The following is a 19,672-nucleotide window of genomic DNA, read 5'->3' as shown; positions in this document are numbered from 1 at the left end:
CATCCTTTTGTACTCTAAAGTATGAATGGATTAAAAAATTAAGGTGATCTATGTTGCATAAACTAAAATAATAAACAAAAAATTACTAAAAATATATTTCACTCAAGACTTTGAATTCTATATAAATATTCTCCATCTTTAGCCCAGAATGTAGTATTACAGAAGAGAGCCATAACCAATAATGGTTCAATCCATTATTAAAATTCTAAATTGAAGAAATTAACTGGGATGTTTTGGATGATAAAGGTATTTTATCCTAAATAATCAGGTATTTTAATGTTCATAGTATGGAGTCTTTTCATAGTATGGAGTATGGAGTCTACAAATCAGTTATAAACAATTATGTTGTCAGCAAAACGTTAAACCGTAGCAAACAGGACTAAAATGGGAGTATTAATTTCTAGAAAGTTCAATTTTACGCATTTTACATAAATTCCTATAAATCCCTAAAAGAAATTTACCAAATACAGTTATTTATATATCAAAATAATCTGTATGAAATAGCGGATGTTTCGTGTCTCAATCAAAGTAATTTTTTTAATAGCTGTTTAAAAGTTAAAATGACAGAAAAAATCTCGCTTTTTCTATTCATCGTTGATGAAAAATTTTTTTTAAAAAGCTATACATTTTTATAACTTTTTTGAGGCAGACAACATGAAGACTAATATTAGGCATCATTTCCAACTAGAATTGTGTGTCTGTACAAATTAGAATTTAAGATATCATGTTTCAAAAAATAGGCTAATTAGCTCATTAAATCTTATTTAATTAATTAATAATTAGTGTAATATGGTTTTTTCTCACTGAAATGAGTTTAAACATTCAGTGAGAGTGTTTAATAACCTACTGTAAAAAAGCTGGATTTTTAAAGTTAAAATTAAAAAAAAAAAATCTTCTAGTGTGTACGTACATCTTAAGATCTTTCTTTTTCAAACTGGGATTACAAAATACTGGTTCATTGTACTACTGATGAAATAGTGACAGAAATTCTCGACAAAAGAGAAAATTCTGGTCAAGTTAAAAATATAAAACGTCAGTACAGCGGAATACCGTAACGTATAAAAACGTATAGCGGAATTATTACGTTGGTGTATTCAGGCTTCAATTTTAAAGTCGGTTTCCTTTTATATAAACCTTATAATTGAGAATAATTTTTCAGAAAACTGATTCTGTTTTCTAAGATTTAATGCTCTGCTTGCTTATCTGCAGGTGCACTAATATGTAGTTTAAAGATATTTTGCATCTTGAATTTGATCTTTTATCGAGAACATCACCTCATTTTTGTCCCTATTTCGTGAACAGTACAATGAACCAGTATTTTATATTGATGTGTTAATCGCAGTTTGGGGGGAGGTATTAGGAACAATGAATTGATGTAAAATTTTCCGTGAATCTGGAAAAAAAAATAATTTCAAATTTTTAAGATATTGCAATAATTTTCTGCTGAGTATTGTTTTATCCCGTCTCAATGCTTTAATAATGCATACATTTCAAATCGAGCAGAGCGCCATCAAATAGATCCAAAAAATGGATATCCTTCTACTTTCAACAAACTATCCTCAAGTCGAGAAAGTGAGTGCTTTGATTGTGCAATCCACCATTTCACTGTCTGTGAGATTACTGAAGGGCATTGTTTGTACCACCTGCCAATTCCTTATTCAATATATGGTGTCTTTACAAGTCCTACTCATACAGAGTAGACTTGCATTAACTTTCCTTGTATTATCTTGTTTCAGGTGCCTCTTAAATCTTTAATTTTTAATTATTCTTTAATTTTTGATCCTTTTTTATCTGTGTTAATCGCAATAAATTTATTTTTGTAGTTAATATGGATTAAGTCCATTATTCTCGAACTGTTCACTCGACAAATTTATTACTTGTTGGCATACCCCCGCCATAACAAGCAGCATTAGCCAAACTCGATTCAGCCAATATTAACTGATGATAATCAAATATATCGCGTTGTTGCAAAATCTTGTCATGTCAAATACTATACTGGATCAAAATTTTCTGTAACTTGTCATAACAAGATTGAAACAAGCAATAATAGATATAACATTCGCGACAAAAAGGTATTTGTCACATTAGATGGAAGCCAACAAGACTAACAGAAAGGCACATCAGAACCGATTGAATGCAAAAGCGATGTTCATCACCTTTTTTGGTTGGCAAAGAATTTTTCATCAGAACTTCTTTTATGAGGCCAAAAAAGTTTTACCTGGCTCTTACGAGGATTCGAAACAGACAATGGGGTGGAACCAAATCTTTAAGATCTAGATGCTTCACCATGGTAACGCATCTGTATATTCACTTCTCGTCAATTGTTGTTACTCAGGATATTTTAGCCAAAAAAAAAATCGTGGCATCATTTTGCATCTTGCCTATTCTCCAAATTTAGCCCATGCATTTCTCTATTCCTCCAAAAGTTGAAAACAAGAGAAAATTCGATGATAGGAATTAAAATTTGTTGAAAAATCTTAATTTTCAGGAAATACTCCAGTGTTTGGAGAAACATTTATAGAAAAAAAAAGTGTTTTGAAAGAGATAATAAAAAAATGTTCTTAACGCTTTTTTTATTTATTTAATTACTATAAAAATTGTGTTTCTTTTTGGACAATTGAATACATGGTCTCTTTATCTTCTTTGCACCAAAATCCTCACACGAAAAGAGAATGCTGCTTTGCATTGCTAGCACTAATTGCTAATGCGCTGTTGTTACTACAAATAATCGGTTTCCTAGACTATATCTATTTCTCTGAAAAGGAGCGGATTTCAGATAGGGGGATGTAACGTTTTCAAATCAATAAGCAAGTTTTTATTTTCCTGTAAGTTACAATATAGTGATGTGGTCTAGTCAATAAAATCATCGTCAACAACGGGCTTCTTCCTTTGGAAATAATCTATGCACGAGCTACGCTGTAATGAGAATTATATTTTATCAATAAAAATACCCTTGTTATTATCTACTGCGAATAAATATTAAAAATATGAATTGCATGTTAAAGCTGATTAGGATTCGTTACTAAGTTAATATCATACTCTGGGCATCATATTTATTACATTAATTTTCTAACGGTTTATTCATTTTATTTTCATACAAAAATAATTCAGTAAGCTATTGCATCAAAATGAAATCTAAATGGCTATTGATAAGTTGCAGAATGCCTCAAATTTACACCAATGTTTTCATATGAATAATCCATTTACAATAAAGTTGGTTCAAGGAGAATGCTTTGTATTAACTCAAAAACAAACGAACATCATTGTAATAATAGCGGAAGAATGTTTCTTTAAAAACTTAGCAGAGATTGATAGAAATTTTCAATCGTTTTCCTGTTATAAATTGTTTTCAATAATGAGCAAAAGTGACAGCAAAAATGTGCAAAAAAAAAAAAAAAATTGCTTGTTACCAAACTATTCTTCTTGGTAAATTTTCTGTTGCATAAATAACATCCAAGTAATATTCCAATTAAATAAGATGTCAATCTTGTATAAGTTTTCTGATGAAGTTCATCAAGTACTTGCCACAACCTGAAAAAGAATACATATTCTGGCTAGAAATATATGTATACTGATAATTTTGATTTTAGCATCTATACAGGCTTTGAGTTTACAGGCTTCCCAAAAAGATTTGCATCTTAACAAAAAAAAAAAAAAAAAAAAATCCTGTACAGAAATTTATTTAAACGAATCGAAAATTGAATCACTGTCTTTGTGGAGTGTTGGCTAGGGTAACAGGAAGTGTGGGAAATATATACATCCATACCCAATTTTATGCAAAGGAAGAAGGATAAAACCTTTATTGGTTTAGTTATATTAACGTCCCGTTTTAAGCAACACTAGGGCTATTTAGGTAAGGACCTCGTCATTTTGAACCGTGGTCAGATGACGAGGACAACACCTGAGCTGGCACCCCCCTCTCCACACCAGTGGGAGGACGTTTGGCCCTGACGGATTTAATATGCAACAGACCTCCTTACACGACGGTTCTTCGGTGGAATCGAGTCCCGAACCCGAAACCCTATGGCTCACGATCCGAGACCTTACCACCAGGCTACCGCGACTCCAAAACCTCTATTGGAGGGTATGCGAAATAGTTTTGAGGACAGCACTCCTGTCGGTTTAATTTAAACATTTTCTCTAAAATCAACAGGATTTTATTTAAATGCGTAATACTAGTGTTGAAACTTATACCCCTTATCCAATAACATATCCAGGTCCAAACCTAGAAATCTGTTTTCAGTAAACAACTTAACAACTTAAACCAATAAAATTGCTATAACGTATTTTTTCTAAGAAATACTACAATTGGATTAAATTATAGAGAATATTTCCAGGGGCCTCCCTAAAGAGAAATTCAATGATTCACATTTTCAGAGTCCACTTCCCCACACATCATACCAATGAACATGAAAACTCCTTCTTTCAGGAAAGATTAAGGAGAAGGCCGAAAAGGCCTTCGGCAAATTTGCACTTTGTGTAAATGATGAAGATGATAGTGGAAAGATTATTAAAAGCTCTTCACCAGAATAAATAGCTTTACCCCAAGCAGCAAGAGAAGTCGCTAAACGATTGGCCAAGCATCGCAGCCATCTGATATACGCCGCCCGTATTTTGCCAATGTCACCTTTGCATTGGCGCGACATCGGATTTTGACCATATTTTTTTCTGTCGCCTCTGAAGATCGCTTTTTCATCGGGGCGAACTCCTACGGCGACTGAGTGAAAAAGACCGGCTCAAAGCAATCGGCCCATAGTCGCCTCGATGTCGGGAAAGTTGCTTTTCCTAGGTGGCGCTATGCGAACATATTTTAGAAATTTCCCATGAATCACCTGGCGTGTATTGGATTTTGAAATTCAACCAGCAACGCATACTGTCATTTCAAGAAACTTGGTAAGTGTAAAGTTTTTATTATACATTTGTAAATAATATATTATTTATTCTAAATAGTGAATAAAAAAGATTATTTTTGTTGAAGCCGTTCGAATTCGTTGCTTACCTGAAACATGGAGTTGCACGTGATATTATTAGCGTTAGGCGTAAGCGACCATTATCATTTCTTTTCTTGTTTGTATTCTTTTCAAGTGATTTTATTTCCTATCTTTTTTTGTGTGTGTGTCTGTTCTTAAAATATTGCAGATATTTTTCCATTTCATTTACAATGCCTTTCCTTTTGTTAACAACAATTTCTAATGAAAAAAGTTTTTTAAAAAATATTAAATTGCGTTCTTATGTTTTGATTTTGCAATAACATTTGTGTTATTATTTTTATTTCGACATAAGGCTAAAAAAATAGATTAGCAGAATATATTTATTGTAAATTTCAAAAAAAAAAAAAAATCTTTAAAACTTGCAATTATGTAGTTATATTTGAATACTCTTATGTGAATAGTTTATAATTATTTCACCTTTCATAAAATAGTAACATAAATTTTACATCCATTAGTTTATATTATTTTTCTCTATTGTCCTAAACATTATTATAATATTTGCCTATATAGTTCATTATCAGATTAAAAACATTATCAAGCTTATGAAGTTCTATATATCTATTTTACTCCTTAATTACATATCTCCAATTGTCAACAAATATTTTATTTGTACTTTTAAAAGAAGTGAAAGCTCAATCATTATTCTAATTAAGGAATATGTTTTTTAGGTTCATCAAATCTGCAAAAAGAAGCTCTTTTGCTTGTTAATTACTCATCTCCAATTGTCAACAAATGTTTTATTTGTACTTTTAAATAAAGCGAAATCTCAATTACTATTATAATTTTTTTCTAGGTTCAGCAAAAAGGAAAAATGAAATGTATAAATAAATGTATAATTTTTTATATGTAGCTGAAGATTCAGTTATACATATATATAATATTTATATAAATGTGTGTGGATTTTTAGAAATTTCAAACTCTTCAAGTATTACATAATAAATAAAGTTTAAATAAATTTTTTATAAATTACTTTGTGTCAATATTATTTATTCTTCTAAATTATAAGTCATAGTTTCAGGATTTTGCTTGGGTGTATAAGTCATTACAGAAAATTCAGTAAAAAATTTCAAGTAAATTATTATTTTACTTTGTATTTCTAAAATATTATTTAATGAAGGTCTTTGTAAATAAATTGTTTTGCATAGTTGTTTTTCTTTTCTCCTAAAAATAAAGAGGGGAAAATAATAATTAAAAAAATATTTGTCTAAAGAAATTTTGTATAATTGAAAGTAGTGTTTACATTTTTAGGTATGGGGTTTTTGTGAAATATTCAGAGTTAATCATAGATCAAATTTGGTTCTTGTGCCATTAAACAAAACCAAACTAATCATAGATTTTTTTAAAAAATTAGAAATTTGAAGTAAATTGTTAATTTGTGCTTGTAAAATGTTATCAATTGGACATTAGCTAACACTAACATTTGTAATGAGGTATAAAATTTCTACACCATAAAGTAACTTTGTAAGTTAATAATAAATAAGATTTCGCATAAGTGAAAGAAGTGTTGTATTTTTGTGCATGGAATTTTTGTGAAACATATTTTTCAAATATTCAGAGTTAATCATAGATCAAATTTGGTTATTTTGCCACAAATCTAAACCTCACTAAACATAAATTATGAAAATATTAGAAATTTGAAGTAAGTTATTAAATAAGAAGTAAGTTTGTGCTTTTAAATTGTTGTTTATTGAATATTAGCTAACACTAACATTTATAATGAGGTTTAAAATTAATGCAATATGAAGTAACTCTGTAAATTAATAGTAAATAAAATTTCCTATAATGGGAAGAAGTGTTCCATGTTTGGGTATGGAATTTTTGTGAAATATTCAGTGTTAATCATTAATTAAATTTGGTTCTTGTGCTACAAAACCAAACAACTAAATATAGATCAAGAAAATATTAGAAATTTGAAGTAAATTATTAATTTGTGCTTGTAAAATGTTGTATGTTGGACTTCAACCGACACTAACATTTATAATGTGTAAAATTTCTACAACTTGAAGAAACTTTGCATGTTAATAGTAAATATAAGGAATTTTGTAGAATTGAAAGAAGTGCTGCATTTTTGTGTATGGAATTTTTGAGAAATATTCAGTGTTAATCAAAGATCAAATTTAATTCTTGTGCCATAAAACCAAACTAATCATAGATAATAAAAAAATATTAGAAATTTGAAGTAAATTATTATTTTGTGCTTGTAAAATGTTATCTATTGGACATTAGCTAACACTAAAATTTATAATGAGGTATAAAATTTTTTCATGAAGTAATTTTGTAAAATCAATAGTAAATAGAATCAGTAAAATTGAAAGAAGCGTTACATTTTTGTATATGGAATTTTTATGAAACATATTTGTGAAATATTCGGGGTTTAACATTGATCAAATATTGTTATTTTGCTACGAATCTAAACCTCACTAAACATAAATTATGAAAATATTAGAAATTTGAAGTAACTTATTAATTTGTGCTTGTAAAATATTTTCTATTGAAGAAACATATAATAGGAATTATACAATTTAGTGTTTTAAACTATTTTTAACAAATGCATTAAATTTTAGGGTGTTAAAATAGGAATTTGTGTTTTATTCATTATTCTTTAGGAATTATTTGTTTATTGCTCACATTAAGCAATATAAAAGTGTGTATAGTAAAAAAAAAAAAAAAAATTAATAAGAATTATATATTTTTCTTTTTCGAATTTTTATAAAATAGCTTTTAAAAACAGATGATATAGACAATATATATAATACATCTACTTTTAAATTTCTAATATCAGGTAAAATCATACTGATTAATTATATAATTGAAACTATGATTATGTTAACATTTCTTCCCATGCATTAAACAATGAAAATAAATAGGAAATATCAATGAAGGAAATAAATCTTATATGTAGATAGATGTTGAGGTGATCAAATTTAAAATTATTTCAGATAATTTTAACATTTGTTTATTTTTTTTAAAGAGCAGTAAAAAAATGTCATTTAAACATTTTATAGGGTAAGATTGTGGTAAAATCTATGCTATAATATTAGTTAAAAAAAAGTTGGAAGAATTGTTAGAATGACATTTTCCATGAATTTTTATCGAAAACAAGTATTTTATGGAATTTTAAATTTATCAAAATAAATAACAAACACTACTATTAATAGGTAAAAAAGAAAAGTGAACTATTCAAAATATCTCGTATTTTCAGTCTTTTGACAAAATTTTTTAAGTATGATAGTTTTAAATATTATGACACTAGTTTCTAGAGTTTGATAAAATTGAATAACCATTAAACTAATATTTCAATTTGACGCCAGCAAGTGTTCAGAAATAAATTGCCTATTGATTGGCATTTGGTTGCCCATTGCTAAAATACATGGGAAAATGATTGGTATTGGGTCGCCCATTGCTAAAACACATGGGGAAATGATTGGTATTGGGTCGCCCATTGATAAAACAGGTCGCGAAATGCTTGGTATAACGTCGCCCGTGATAATAACAAGTCGCCAAAGGATCGGCAAATTCGTCGAAAACAAGTCGGGGTGACCATCGCGCGGCGTACCGCCGGGGGACATGACCAATGTCGGGGCGAGATCGCCTCCGATCTCGCCCCAATCTCGCTCGTTCCGTGGGGCGATACTTGGCCAATGGTTGGCCAACGATCTTTTGCTGCTTGGGACATCTCTTGAAATGATAAAAAGGGCACTAGAAAAGGAATGCTACAGGTGATATAATTCATTCTTTCCAAAAGTGAAAAAAATGTTTATCAAAAAATGTTTTGTTTATAAAAAATATGTATGAAGTAGGATTATAAATTTTTTTCATGACTTATGATATGCGTTAAAGGCAATAAAATTAACAGCTATCATTTTAAGTATTATTTTTTATCTAGTTTAATTTATAAATTTCTGTTTAAAGAATTAACTTTCTAGCAAAGTTTTTGAATGAAGCCATAATATTTTGTCAAATATAGATTCGATTCTTTTTTGAAAAACCAGAATTTTTTATATTTAAAAACTACTCATTTATATAGTTCTTCAAAATCCATAACTAATATAAAAATTTCATTCATTCAGTCTTAGGATTTTCAAACAAATCTTCAATAAATTATACTTAAGAAAGCATTTCTGAGACTTGCTGAAAATCAAGAAGAACAGAATCATCATCCGCAATTCGACACATACTCTTGAGGTATGGATTTTTCAGTTAAAATATCACAGGGGATAACTTACTGTCTATTTATTTCTTCAAGGCCATCAGATTCTGATAGTGTTGGAATACAGCCAAATAAATTATTTTGTTTTGTTATTATGAAGGCAGAAAAACATGAAACGCAGATAGCAGCAGCCGACAAACCGTATCCAATTCTGGGCCACCTGAAATGAAAGGAAAATACTTGATTTTAATATATTTTATACATTAAATATATTATATTTAATATATTTTAATAAAAGTATGATATAGTTTCGTTATCATTCTGTCATCTCTCCTACATGAATTTTCTTTACCGAAAAAAATATTGGAAATACCTGCACTACATTGCTTTTCTCTGTTGGAAAAAAAATCATGAATTTGACAATTTCGAAATCAGTTAACCAATTATAACTTCAACTTGAATTAAATTGATTCTTTTTTTTTTTACACTTTTAGCCTACGATGTATCCTGTGTTGAAAGCTTATAAGCCAGTTAACAGCTACGCTACCCGAGCAATTGCTTTTATATCGTGGTCATGTTACTGGGTTGCGAACCATAAGGTCCCAGGTTCTATCCTCGCGCATATCAATTCGCGGCATTGGTGGCCCGGACGTGATACCTTCAACCTTCGCACAGCTGTTGTGGCGCCATCTACCCACAGCAAACCAAAATCGTCAGATTGACTTGACGCAGCAATTCAAAGTCGTCAGACTCACTTGACGCAGCAACCCAAAGTCGTCAGACTCACGTGGTGCAGCAACAGCATCAGCAACCACTCACCTACACACGCTCGCCATAACGCTTGGCGTTACTCAAATGGGTACAGGCGCATTAGAATCAACAACTAATACGTCATCACTGAACAGCCACATTGTTCATCACACCTCCAACTCACTGGAGGGAGAGTCTGTTGTGAAAGCTTATAAGCCAGTTAACAGCTACGCTACCCGAGCAATTGCTTTTGTATCGTGATCATGTTACTGGACTGCGAACCATAAGGTCCCAGGTTTTATCCCCGCGCATCCCAATCCGCCACAATCCCACGACCACAAGAATGATAGTATTTAGATCATGAATTGTAATAGTGGTGAATTGTTAAGAAAAATCTATCCCAGACAAGTGAATGAATACTCCAACTCGAAAGATTTAGACTTTTAATTTTCCTTTATTAAATTCTTTTCTTCTTTCTTTATTCTGTTATTAAACATTATTTTCTCTTATTTTCTTCTTTATTAAATAACTTTTCTTTCTTTTATTAATATTCAATTCATATTCTTTTATTAAATAACCTTTTTTTTTCTTTCTTAATTCTTCTTTTATTCTTTTATTAATTCTTTTCTTCTTTCTTTATTCTTTTCTTTTCTTTCTCTTTCTATTCTTTATTCTTTTCTTTTCTTTCTCTTTCGATTCCTTATTTTTTTAATTCTTTTATTAAATTCTCTCTTTATTCTTCTTCTTTTCTTTTATTATTTAATTATTCTTATTATTAAATACATTTCTTTTATTAAATAACCAAAAAAAACCCTGATATTTTCGTTTTGCTTTAGCTTCCTCTTTCATCCTGTTGCTAAGTAAAGTGCATTCCGCAGAATCACTTATAAAAGATTTCTTCAGCATCTATCTTTTTTTTTTTTTTTCTATCTATGTCTTAGAGAAATGGGATTTATCTGGGTTTTTTTAATATTTTATTGTAGCATCATTCGCTGAGAAAAAAAAAATTGTTTAAATAAAATACCATTAATGATAACGCCCAGTAACCAATGAATTTCCAATAGTACAAATAAATGGCTTCCAAAATTGATGCAAAATTTGGATTTGCCACTATTCGTGCAGTAAAGTGTTGGAAACCCCATTAAAAAATCCATTTGACAGCTAATAGTTTAGGGTTAGTAAAAATGGAGCGTTACACGGTAGAACAACTTGTTAACGCAAGACTTGAATTAAATTAAAAATGGAGTTTTTTCCATTAAATTGTTATATTTTTATTGAATCGTAAAGTACACAAAATATGGTTATATATTGAATAACACACAGGGCAAATGACACCCACAGCTATGATGGCACATACACATTCTTTTGTCGAAATTCTCTATGACCATTTTGCATAAATGTGGCTGAATTCCGTTGATGCGGCGTTGAATTTTCTCCTTCGATGCACGCGTGCTTGTGGGCTTGTTGACATAAACTTTCGACTTCAAATAACCCCATATAAAATGTAATGTTGTTAAATCACTCAATCGAGGAGATCAATTCTCAAATTTTTGAACTGTGGCTGCCAGGTTTTCATTATTTTTGAAATATTTTTAAACAATAAAAACATGTGTTCTATCGTGTAACCATTTTTACTAACTTTAAGCTATCAGCTGTCAAATGTTTTTAAGAGGTTTTCCAATACTTTACTGCACAAAGGGGGGCAAATTCAAATCTGGCGTCAATTTTGGGACACTCTTCAGTTAGAACTGACCTAGACTGTTACAAATTCAAAACCATCATCAAATCGAATCATCAAAACTATTTTTTTACATTAAATCGTTGGGAAAGTACTCACCTGTTCAAAGGAATCATAAATAAAGGACTGATCATATACAACTGCATAATGCATGCGAGGAACCAACTATAAGCCATGCACTAAAGGGAATGAAATCAGGCAGAAAATGAAATATTTTAGTAAAACAAATCAATAATTAATTCATCATTTTCATTTTTACCATCAAGAAATCATTTTCATGAAGGAAATCAATATGAAGATTTATCGGCAAATATCAAAATTAGTTTTATAACATCTTAAAACTTGAATCTGTGATAGTACTTTTACAGCATCTTTCAAATATTTCTAATTGGGTAAAAGAAATACATCCCTTTTTTTTTTCAATTTAAAACAAGACTTATTTTTTTGTTTGTTTTGATCCCTGGGACTGGAAAATGACTAACACATTTGGAGAGTTTGATCAAATTATAGCATTCTTGATATTTGGACAAAAGGAATTGAAAAACAAAGATTTAAGGCTGCTTTTTGCTTACAAAAAAGAACTAATCGATTTTGCTGAGAAAAGTATTAAAAAAATTCTACGAGAGACTATCAGATTTATTCATATTCATAAAAAGGATTCGAATGAGTAAAATTAAATATGCAGAAATTGATACCTTAATTAAAAGCGAGTGACGCAGGAAAGTTTTTAAAAAAAACTGCCAAAAGCGTGTGAAAAAACATTATTTATTTATGAAAATATGCACAGCTATTAGAATAAATGGTTATATTAAATAGTTAAAGCACACATGCAATTTTCTATTACGGGATTAGCTTTATATCTAGAAATCAAGTTAAAATAATCGGCTGAGCAATAACATTTTTCACTGCATGGGATATAGTTTCGGATATAGAAAGTTAGCTCAAGAATCTCGTCGGGCTCTCTATTCGCTCTCTATAAAAATTGTGCGTTATGAGAGACGATTTTATTTACTTCTGAGATCACACATGTCGCACTTACCATTCCGCACATGGCAATCACTGTAATACCTCAATCGTAGGCCATTTATCAGCTACTTCACAATGAAGTAGAAACAATTTACAGATATTCTATAACAGATTTTGAACGTATTCTACTTTCTACTCTACTTTTCGTTAATCAGAGAAAACCCCCACAAAACTACGAGCAAAGAATTTTATTTTCTTGTTCGTTACTACTTTGAGATGCCTAAAAAGCTTAAATTTCTCAAATTCTTTATTTCTTCTTTAAGTGGATGTCGTAGCGTCCACCAATCAAAGTGGGCTGCAGTAATCGTAATTAGCAAATTTTATAAATCCAAATCTAAATATAGCTTCGGATTACATATTAAACTATAGGAGAAGAGTCTAACAAAAATCGTTAATTCTTCAACTAAATAGTAACTCCGTATATCCAGCAACGACGTAAGTAAGAACAAGTCCAATTCATTGAAAGAAAATAACTTCTAACTTAGTGATATTATAACTTTACTTTTTTACTGGTCTTGTAAATTAGATAAATTTTAAACAGAATGTATTTCATCAATGGAAGAAAATCATGCGATTTAATATTTAATAAAACAATGAAAAAGTTTGAGTTTGAGGGACAGGAGTGTAATCGATTGTTGGAAATTAGGCAAAAAATATTTTCTGAAAATTGACAAAAAAATTAAGAAAACATTTCCAACTAATAAATTAATGCGAGTAATTTTTGGAATTTTAAGATGGTGCAACATTCATTTTTGTACAATTTCGGAAAACACACCAACATTAAGTCTGATTTTTAATAAAATACACCTCTAATTAAAATTTCATGGAATCATTCCGAGTATATATCTGCGAAATTTGAAAGCTGTAGGTCAAACGGTGTGATCAGTAGAGCACCAACCCACAAATATTTTATTTTAATCATTAGTAAAGCACATCTGTTGACTACTAGAATCTAAATTAGCCTCTGATGGCAATATTAAAGCAATCAACAAGAAAAAATCCAAACGATCAGCATTCATATGTGTCAGCTGATGACTCGTAAACACAACATGACAATCAAATAAAGCTTTTGCTTTGTAAATCATCATCATAATAAATCATCTATTATCTTAATCTGTTGTTCCCCTTATTTTGAAATAATTATCCATTACAAGATTGTAAATGTTTCAAAATCAGCAATCATTGCGAATCGATCGTACATACACCATGGTATATCAGACGCAAATCTTATGTAATTCTAACCTTACGATCCTAAGGTTAAACCTATTTTTAATCATATCAAAGATATTTCAGCCTAGTGTATGCACTATCGTCTAGGATTTACAACAAATTTCTTTAGAATCTCTCTGCTTATGAATCATCATTAGCTTGCTCTCCAAAACGCTTCTGTATCATCTTGGAACATTTTTTCCACTAGCAGTCACGGCAAAGCATGTCAACTCATAGACGAGTTGCAAATATGAGCGATTTTTCAGTTCAGTTAAATTATTACAACCTAACCCACCCAAAACGCACTGCTTTGAATTTGGCGCGATCTTTGCGTAAATTCCTAATTATCACTAAATGCCTACTTACTTTCTTCCTCGATTAAAAATATTTTGTGGTAAGCCACTGTTCTTTCCTTTTTATACTTTAAAAATCTTTAATTTCATAAGCAAATTTTTCTTTTTGAGCAGATTTCCCTTTACGAGAACTGTTCCTCAGAGCAAAAATTAAATTTCATTTAATTTAAGTAAAATTTAGAAATGCAGATAAATTCAAATAATTCGGATGCCATAATGTAAGATTTTTATTGAATCAGCGGAACATGGTAAATTTCACTTCATTGGCCATTAGGCAGCAAGAAAAAGGAAATGGCGTTACGATAAAGCATAAAATAACGAACATTTAGATGTTAGAAAACATGTGCAGTTTAATGCTGTTCATGTGAAATGTTTTCTGTCCAATAATTGCTTAAGCTAAAATTTTGGAAAACTTTCAAATGAATAGTTAATAATTATCTACATTTCAAGTACTTTACATATTCTGAATATTGCTTGGCAGCTTATTTGATATCTAAATCTTTCAAGCGAATTCCTCTGAAATGCCCAGAATTTGAAACAAAAAATATGAAATATTTCAAATCTAATTCACCTAACTAAACCACTACAAGTATACTTCCATACCAAAATTTTTTAATTTCTCAAATTTCTCATATTTTGCACAAAAATATAAAACATTAATACCGTTTTTATTTCATATTTATTTATGAACTACATTTTTATTATTTGATTTATAATTTTAAACATTTCATATTTATCATTTTCAATTGAATATCATTTATAGTTTTATCATTTCTATTGTGTTTGTATTTGCTTGTAACAGTCAGTTAGAGTGAAAATGTTTCAAGAGAGACCAATATTTTACAATCTATAAATTTATAAAATTGAAGAAATATTTTACTGTCACCTGATTGTAGTAAGAATTGAAATTATTTAGATATAAAAGATTCCATATCCATGTTTCTTTGCACACTGGATTTGTATCATACGTTGGCCATATTGGACTTGAACTCATGTACGTAAAGAGAGTAGTATAGAAGCCCAACAAAATCATGTACAGTGGTGTTAACCTGTTAAAAGCATAATTTAAGGAATAAATTAAGATAAGATAATAAAAATTCAGGTACAATTATGTTTATTGAAGAAATGGTACAGTTCTAGAGACGGGTACCATTTGGCGATTTTCCGCCAAATTTTTCTCGCCAAGCCTCGTGGACGCTGTAATCTTCAGAATTTTATATCTCAATATTATGACGATTTTCAAGAGACGCTGGCGACTTTATCTTTAAAGTTTGGCGCCAAATTTGACGGTACCCGTCCCTAGGATTTAGCCGAAGAAATATGGTAAGGCAACATTTTTTATTTTTAAAAATTCTCATTTAATCAAATTCCTAAATTGTTTATGTTTATGTAAGGAGATGATTAATATTTACACATAGGCCTCTTTGATAATTTATGACTTCTAAACAAAAAATTATGCGCATAATCAATCAATAAAATAACCAAATTCTGCTAAAATAAAAACCTGGTATCTTTTTAAAAATCCAAGAAAATATCTATCAAGTTATTACAGAATAAAAACTGTTGTAATTTTTTTATAAAAAAAAAAATGTTTCTCTGTGTTTTTGAGGAAACAATTTGATTTTAGTAGTACACATTTTTATTAAATGAATAATTAGATAAATAAACTGTATTTTTTAAATATCTAATATATATTTCATAAATTTTATTAATTATAAAATTTGTATTTCAAAATTTAATGAGTAAAAATATATCAAATTTTAAAGATCATCAATTCGGAAAATATATATCAATACTATATATTAATGCAACATTGGAAAAAGTAGAAAAATTAAAGGATTTTTGTCCATTTGATTCATATATATCGTTGAAATATAATTTTAATTTTAAATATCACTCATGGAATTCTGAAACTATAATTTTCAAAATAATAATAGTGAAAAATTAAATAAATGTTATTTTACAAGTATCAAAGAGAATTTCAACTTGAAAATTATATATTTTCTTGAAAGAAAAGACGAAAAATGGCATAGCAATTGTTGTTCTAACTACAGTTCCCACTTGAAGTATTATTACATATTTTTATTAATTTATTATCTTTAAACAGCAATTTAAAAATTATTTTATGCATCAGCCAACGATCCAGAACATTTGGGTACGAATTTACAGAAGTTTATTGAATTTTATATAAGTAGAAAATCTGAACCTCTTGTAAATATTTAATACAGAATTAAAATCTTTTCCAAAGCAAAATTTTGGAATGAACGCTTTTGTACATACCTTACAATTCTCAAAGTGTAAAAGGCAACCCATGATATTTTTCCATTATTCTTCTTGAAGTAATTAGAAAAGGAAAATCCATTTAAAAATCCGCTAAATGAAAAAAGATATGCATCGCTTTAAGTTTCATTTATTTAAATGGAATATGTTTTTCATTTTCATTGCTTCAACTTTAAATTTTCTTAGGATATTCAGCAGATTTTTTTCATTATTCTAAGAAATAATGAAATCCGCAATATTTTCATTTTATTGAAATTCAAAAAGCACTGATTGATTAATGTTTAATCAAACTGAAAACTGGTTTAAACAATATGATTAACTAGTTAAATTGATTTAAATAATTTTACAAGGAAAATTTTTTTAAAAAAATTGCTGAAAAAGCAAACAATATATTTTTAACTTTAATTAATTAAATATTAAGTATTGGATTTTCTTGAAAGTAAATAATGAGGAAGAAATAAAAAGAAAGTCAAAAGAAAATGCAACATTCATGTTGCCAAACTGGGATATTTTTACCAAGAAAGTGATTAGAATTCTTTTATTTTATAAATTTCTATTCAATATCCACAAATGCTGCATTGATAGATCATAAGATATTTTAATTACGTTAAATAAAATTCTTTATTACATTACAATACACAATAGTGATTACATTAAAAAATATAATCTTTATACAGGGTGTCCCATGTATATCTGTACAAATGTTAAGGGGAGACAGAGTACATCAAAAGATGGAGAACTGAATAACCCGTGATAGGAAACGTCATCGTACGCTGGTAGGTAATGTTGTTCGTGGGAGCTTCGGAGGAAAAATAACCGCTTTTTCATTATCATTTCTGATCATGGCAATGCACAACGATTCAACAATGATAGTGCGGTTTGTGAGAAGCTGATGGCAATGAGCAAACAGCTCAGAGATTGTGTCAAGAATGGTTCACACAGAGAGATGTACGGAAGACTGTTTTTTTTTTTTTTTTTTCGAATGTGCGTCGCTATTTAAGTAAATATGGGGATAAGAAGTAGTAGGTCCACTATGCTTACTACCTGAAGAAAGACATAGTTAGGGCAGACCGTGAGTGGCTGATACTTCATCCATGAAACAGAACGAGTTGTATCTCATGGAAAATAATTCGAGTACCACCATATGGGTCATAACTGCTGCCGTAGGAAGATCACGAAATAGCGTACATCGGGTTTTGGAAGGCGAAGCCTTATACCCATATCATCTTCAACAAGCCCAGGTACTGCTCCCCACATATTATCCCACATATTTACAATGGTATCTCTGCCAATTTGCCTCAGATGTTCATTTCCCATCTTTTATTTACGGATGAAGCGCACTTCACTTTAGATGGTGTGTAGATGATGTAGCGCATTAGATGATGACTTTAGATGGTGTGTAGATGATGTAGCGCATTAGATGATGACTTTAGATGGTGTGTAGATGATGTAGCGCATTAGATGATGACTTTAGATGGTGTGTAGATGATGTAGCGCATTAGATGATGACTTTAGATGGTGTGTAGATGATGTAGCGCATGCATCAAGTGCAATAGGGGAAACTTCGAACATCTTTCATAACATTTTCAAATGATATAATTTACTACAGAATAATTTATGAGCAATAAATATTTCTAGTAATCTCTGTCTTGTGTCTAGTCATTTTTTTTTTTTTTGAATCTCTGATATTATTTTCCCAGGTCAGTTCCAGTCATGGATTGCTATGCAGCTCTCAATTTTTTGTAGATGTCTCTTACCTCCCTTAAAAGTTTGAACCAATTTTTATGGAACTACTTGTATTAACATCACCTTTACGGAAAACTCATATTACCATTGCTATTGTGTCAAAATGTCATATGTCAAAAAAGCATATAACAAAGTAAAACTTTAACCGCTTGTGACATATGACAATTTATGACATAGGCAACAATTAAATATAGCTAATCTATATAAATTTATCGAGTAAATGAAATATTTGTCAAATTTAATCTATGACACTCTGATATAATAATTATAATAGCATATTTTTGTATTTACACATTTTTTTTTTTCGAATTTCGATAGAAAAGCTCAACTGTCAATAGTGAAAACTGTTAAAAATAGATAGAGCAATCATTGGCTTGAGTTGTCTTACCAAAATAGACTTCTAAGCTTGTAAATGCCGAAAAATTGGTGGAAAGAAGTGGAAATTTTAATACCGATTTTTAGCACTTAAATTAAAAGCTATTAATCTAAGAGGAAAACTGGGTATTAAAAAATTGTAGATTTCATGAAAGCATATGAAATGAGCTACAAAACGTAACGTTTACCTAAGTAGATTAGGAAAATAAATTTAAAATATGTAAAAATTTGGAAACCTTTTTTCGTTTTCTTTTAAATTTGAATGAAATTTTTAAAATTCCACTTAAAAATATATTGTTACAAAATTTTTCTTCTATTACAAATACCGTCAATTAATCTTAATGACGCAGCTCATTAAACCTCTAATAGTTCAGCAGCTTTCTTGCTGTCTAATCCTCCAAGACCTCTACGTGTCGGCGACTCCGACTCTCTCACACACAACTTCTCTGACTATCCACACACTACTTCTTCCTCGCAGCTGAAATGACACAGATTAAAGGAGTTCCCGCCCGATGTGGGCTACCTCCAACATGGCAAAATAGAGATGACCTGGCTTGAGCTAAGTTAACATGGACTGTAACGTCTCCTGTGATGGTAGAATAAGAAATGAGACAAAGTCGACTGATGAAAAGTCGCATGGCAGGTGAGGGAGAGAGGGTGAGATGTCTCAGCCAATAGCAAAGCAGACGGTCAAGGGAGTAGGTGAGGGAGAAGTAGGAGCATTTTTGGTCTTGCAGAGGGTCCGGAATCAGATAATCTATTGTACCTGGGGGACCAATCAGAAGGCTGGGTTATGGCTGTGGTATGTCTTGACTTCCGTGGGGACTTAGCTGATCAACGCATTTAGGATAATCAGCTTTTTCTCTTCTTTATCATTAGTTTTCCTTGCGAGTTTAACAGCTTCCATTAATTTGGGGAATTCCTGGAGTATTTCTTTAAGTTCTCTTAATATTTGCATGGTTTCTAGGAGTGAAGGGATTTCTTCGTTTGCCGTCAAAGTGGGCTCCGGGTTCTGTTTGCTGGGTTGGGTAATGGGCTGTGAGTCTTGTTTTGC

At 30.2% G+C, this 19,672-nt stretch overlaps 1 protein-coding gene across 1 annotated transcript in view; it reads right to left on the bottom strand.

Moving 5' to 3' along the window:
• LOC129961652 (nose resistant to fluoxetine protein 6-like) overlaps positions 1-19,672 on the bottom strand; it is a 44,279-nt gene that overhangs the window by 4,610 nt on the left and 19,997 nt on the right. The window contains exons 7-11 of the mRNA XM_056075179.1: positions 16,498-16,590; positions 15,104-15,266; positions 11,729-11,808; positions 9,218-9,361; positions 3,411-3,531 (exon numbers count right to left, since the gene is read on the bottom strand). Of these exons, the coding sequence (XP_055931154.1) occupies positions 3,411-3,531; positions 9,218-9,361; positions 11,729-11,808; positions 15,104-15,266; positions 16,498-16,590 (601 nt within the window). The remainder of the gene's footprint in view (positions 1-3,410; positions 3,532-9,217; positions 9,362-11,728; positions 11,809-15,103; positions 15,267-16,497; positions 16,591-19,672) is intronic.

The sequence above is a fragment of the Argiope bruennichi genome, chromosome 2 (genome assembly GCF_947563725.1).
Source record: "Argiope bruennichi chromosome 2, qqArgBrue1.1, whole genome shotgun sequence".
NCBI lineage: Eukaryota > Metazoa > Arthropoda > Arachnida > Araneae > Araneidae > Argiope > Argiope bruennichi.
This window is presented reverse-complemented; position numbering and strand designations above follow the sequence as displayed.